The sequence below is a fragment of the Tachysurus vachellii genome, chromosome 21 (assembly GCF_030014155.1).
Source record: "Tachysurus vachellii isolate PV-2020 chromosome 21, HZAU_Pvac_v1, whole genome shotgun sequence".
Classification (NCBI taxonomy): domain Eukaryota; kingdom Metazoa; phylum Chordata; class Actinopteri; order Siluriformes; family Bagridae; genus Tachysurus; species Tachysurus vachellii.
In genome coordinates, this window is record NC_083480.1 from 16,125,104 (window position 1) to 16,130,103 (window position 5,000).

General features: G+C 38.6%; 1 protein-coding gene across 3 annotated transcripts in view; it reads right to left on the reverse strand.

The window, feature by feature from the left end:
• Window positions 1–5,000, reverse strand: part of LOC132837524 (potassium channel subfamily T member 2) — a 97,892-nt gene that overhangs the window by 42,126 nt on the left and 50,766 nt on the right. For all 3 annotated transcript variants that reach the window (XM_060857239.1, XM_060857238.1, XM_060857240.1), the window contains exons 13-14: window positions 3,565–3,628; window positions 3,247–3,355 (exon numbers count right to left, since the gene is read on the reverse strand). In XM_060857239.1, the coding sequence (XP_060713222.1) occupies window positions 3,247–3,355; window positions 3,565–3,628 (173 nt within the window). The remainder of the gene's footprint in view (window positions 1–3,246; window positions 3,356–3,564; window positions 3,629–5,000) is intronic.

Below are 5,000 nucleotides of genomic sequence, written 5' to 3' on the forward strand. Positions count from 1 at the left end.
AACCAACAGGTAGGATATTGTTTCTCCTACAGTAAAGTGTAAATAATTTGACCATTTACTGTATTAGAGTGACTGTATGCCTCTGGGCTCTAATATGTAACTGTATTTTGTCTCTAAGGATTCAATGTCTCTGAAGATTCTCCCTCAGGGGGCAGAGGAAAGCTCCTGAATGAAGAACAGGAACTTGCTATCATCAACATGGTGATTGCTGTAAATGAAATAAAACTGAAGGACATTCAGTCCAGAGTTGTAGAGGACAAGCTTGTCTTTGGGAACATCGCAGCAATCAGCATGACATCCATTTCTCAGACTCTAGCTAAACACAGAGTCCGAATGAAACAACTATACAAAGTTCCTTTTGAAAGGAACAGTGAGCACATCAAAGAACTCCGTCACCAATACGTCCAGGTAAGGTTATACTCTATAAACCTGGAGCACCTTAGAACATACAGTAGATATACAGTACAGCACAGCATTTACATACACTGTGTCTAATTACTTTCAGAGAGTCATGGAGTTGGAGGCCAATCAAGTCCCACATGAAATTATCTATGTTGACGAAGCTGGCTTCAACTTGGCGAAAAGGTGTCGCCGTGGGAGAAACGTAATTGGCAAAAGGGCCACAGAGGAGCCAACATCACTATGTGCACCGCAATCTCCAACAACAGTGCACTCCTGCATAAATATGAGATTGGCCCCTACAACACCGACCGCCTTCTCCTGTTTTTAGAATACCTGCACAAAAGTTTGGTGCCAGAGGTAGAAAGGGGACCAGGTGGGAGAGCACTTGCCAATATATGTTATCACATGGGACAATGTGGCATTCCACCATTCCCGTGCAGTCACAGCCTGGTTTGATGCCCGTCCAAGGATGATGTCCCATTTTCTTGCCCCTTACTCCCCTTTCCTCAACCCCATTGAGGAGTTTTTTTTTTCTCAGCCTGGAGATGGAAGGTTTTTGACCATCGTCCACATGACTAAATGTCCCTCCTGGATGCAATGGATGCTGCATGTCAAGACATCACAGCTGAACACGGCCAGGGGTGGATAAGCCATGTCAAAAGATTCTTCCCATGATGCCTTGCCAGAGAAGATATCAGGTGTGATGTGGATGAGAACATGTGGCCAAATGTAGAAGCCCGAGCAGATTAGAAGATTACTTTATTTTTTTTTTATTACAATTCCGGTGCTTTTTCTGTTTGTATATCTCGCAGTAATGTCCTTTTGCAAATAAAGTTTTTACTGCAGCAAATCTGTGTCTGTACGTAAACTGTACATTTTATAAAGCTACTCTGAGACGGTCATTCGGTTTTTTTTTGTATTGAATGTCTGCAGTAAAAGAAACAAAACGCATGCATTTACTAAACCCAACAAAACAAAAATATAGAGAGGCTTCAAAAGAAACTACAGTGCAAAACACGACCTATGATCAATACAATATACTGTCTATTGTATAAGGGCAGAACTGAAACATAAAATAATGCAGTTTCTGTCATTTCAGCTGATGATAGTGTCTTTTTGTCATTGTGTTATGATTGACTAAATGTTCCTGTTGGAAGAGAACGTGTGTTAGTGTTTTGAATAATGGTTTGATGTTAAAACATGTTTGCAGTGTTTTGTTAGACAAAGTGTATTGTGTTTAGTTTACAATGTGTGATTTTGAGCATGAAATTAACCGTTTTGCCAATTGTGTGTTTTAGGTGTGTTGGTGCGTTAAGAGTTTAGAAAACTTGTTAAATGTATTGACAAAACTGTCATAGTGATTGTAAAAAACTGTAATATGAAGCTCATATGAAAGTAGACACTCAGGACTCTAAGAATTTGTAGAGTTTCATCAGGATTTCTCGAATACTAGAATTTGTATATTCATAGAAATGTTACAAATAAACTATAAGGGTAAGGAAAGGAAAGGAAATGAAAGGAAAGAGGAAACGGAAAAGAAAGGAAAGGAAAGGACAGGAAAGGAAATGAAAGAGGAAACGGAAATGTAAAGGAAAGGGAAGAAAATGAAAGAAAGAAAAAAAATGGAAACTGAAACAGAAAAGAAAAAGAAAATAAAGGAAAGGAAAGAGGAAACTGAAAAGAAAAGGAAAGGAAAGGAAAGGAAAGGGAAAAGGAAAGGAAAGGAAAGGAAAGGAAATAAAAGAGGTAATGGAAATAAAAAGGAAAGGCAAAAGGAAAGGAAAGGAATAGAATGGAATGGAAAGGAAAAGAAAGGAAAGAGGAAACGGAAACAGAAACAGAAACGGAAAGGAAAGGAAAGGAAAAGAAAATTAAAGGAAAAGAAAATTAAAGGAAAAGAGAGATCAAAAACAGAAGCTAAAAAAGCAGCTCAGATTTCTCTTTAACACTAAAATTCAGTGTAAGATCATCAACAGAGGGACAAACACACGTCTAAAACACACTGAGAGAACAACAGAGTCCTGATTTATTTTAGATCAGACTCTCAGACACAACATCAGACGTTTATTTATACTGAATGAAAATGTCCCGTAAGTCGGTTTTATCAAAGAATAAATGACTTTTAGTTCAGAATTATAGATCATATCGTTCAATCTGTACTCAATTAATGCATTAAAACAAACATGGCACAAGCCTGAAAGTTAAAGATACCTAAAATCCTGAAACTACACTATATTTCTTTGCTCAGATTTGATTCTTCTGCTGTGATGCTGTAACTCTGGATTTTCCCCACTGGGATTAGTAAAGTGTTTTCTTATCATAAAGTGTGATGTGATCTGATCTTCCATTTTCATATCATATCACTCCGCCTGAAGTGTAGAAGCGCGCTCAAGATTGTTCCCATTCCCGCTCATTCCTAACGGAATTCCTCTCGCACTTAAGTCTGTCGTCCGTCAACTGGAAATAATACGGTGGAAATAAAATGGTGTCGTGAGCATCCGTGTGTGTGTGAGAGAGACGCTTCAGGTTGCACTTTGCTGTCCAGTTCCACCGTGTCTTTAAAGACAGATTGCTCCGTGACGCAAAGAATCGCCGCTCCATGTCGTTAGAGCAAAATTATAGATCTTTTTCTTTGTAAAGCTGTGATTTATAAATATTTATTCATTTTTAAAAAAGACAACAAATCACAAACAAGGAAAAAAAAATATTATACAAGCCTGAAAGTCCAGCTTTTCTCACACACACACACACACACACACACACACACACACACACAGACACACACACAAACACAAACACAAACACAAACACACACACACCTTTAATAAGATACCGGGCTCTGACCTGCAAATTTGACGTGGAACTTGTTCTCAGGTTTGAGAATCTGGACATAGAGAGGACAGTTTGGGGCAAAATCCTTCACTGCCCAGGCGCGGAGAATAGTCTGGTGATCCTGAGAGATAGTGAGAGAGAGAGAGAGAGAGAGAGAGAGAGAGAGAGATGAAATTTTAGCAGTTGTAGCAATAATAAATGAAAGAATGAAGAAATTAAGAGATGATGGACAGCAAAATAGAAAAGAAGAGTGTATTAATGCTAACTAATAGATAGGGAAGAAGGGATTATGAGAGAGGGGAAAGAGAGAGAGAATTTAGAGGAACGTACAGCAGCGAGACGATCCACTTCGAACCGGTTGCTCAGAATAAAACAGGCCTCTGCGTCATCCATTCTGCAGCCATCAGAAGAAGACGGGGATGAGACAGAAACAGGAAGTATGGGGTCAGATATACACACATTTCATAAGGAGAGAGGGTTATAGAAATAGAGGTACAGAGTGAGACAGAAAGAAAGAGAGAGAAACAGAGAGAGAGAGAGAGAGAGAGAGAGAGATCAGAGAGAAAGGGAGAGATCAGAGAAAGAGAGAGAGCGAGAGAGATCAGAGAGAGAAAGAGAGAGAGAGAGAGAGAGAGAGAGAGAGAGAGAGAGAGATCAGAGAGAAAGGGAGAGAGATCAGAGAAAGAGAGAGAGAGAGAGAGAGAGAGAGAGAGAGAGAGAGAGAGAGAGAGAGAGAGAATAAAAGACATACAAGTGACAGAGAGAAAGAGTGAAAAAGCCAAAAAATTAAAAGGGGGAGTATACAGAGTCACTGGCAGAGGGAGAGAGAGAGAGAGAGAGAGATCAGAGAGAGAGAGAGATCAGGGAGAGAGACAAAGAGAAAGAGAGAGAGAGAGAGAGATCAGAGAGAGCGAGAGAGAGAGAGAGAGAGAGAGAGAGAGAGAGAGGACTGGAATAAAAAGGGATTTTCAGATATTAGCTACTGATTCACAGAGAACTCAGTCATAACATCAGCTTTGCTAATAATGAGTAAAAGTCAGCAGGCACCAGCATAACGCTAACAGCTAAATGATAGCATCGTGAGCTTATTGCTTCTCACAGCCAGCCGTGTTAGCGTTCTCTAATTACTCTCATTAATCATCAGAGTGTCAGTGCTGCTGGTGGACTGATCAGAAGAGCTCAGAGTAATGCACAAGTTCCTTATGATCTGTAAACTGTTGAAGCTAATCTATAACCTTCTGAAGCTAGCATAGTGAAGATAATCTATAGTGATGCTAATCTATAACCTCCTGAAGCTAATCTACAATCTTTTGACAGTTATCTGAAATCTTCTGATGCTATTCTATAACCTTCTGAAGCTAAACTATAACCTTCTGAAGCTAATCTGTAACCTTCTAAAGCTATTCTATAATCTTCTGGAGCTAATCTATAATCTTCTAAAGTTAGCATATAGTGAAGCTAATCTATAGTGAAGCTAATCTATAACTTTCTGAAGCTAATCTATAACTTTCTGAAGTGAATCTATAGTGAATCTTAACTATAACCTTCTGAAGCTAATATATAATCGTTTAAAGCTAATATATAACCTTTGAAAGCTAACCTATAATCTTCTGAAGATAAGCTATAACCTTAAAATAATCCATAACCTTCTGAAGCTAATCTACAGTGAATCTTAACTATAACCTTCTGAAGCTAATCTATAGTGAATCTTAACTATAACCTTCTGAAGCTAATATATAATAGTTTAAAGTTAATCTATAACCTTC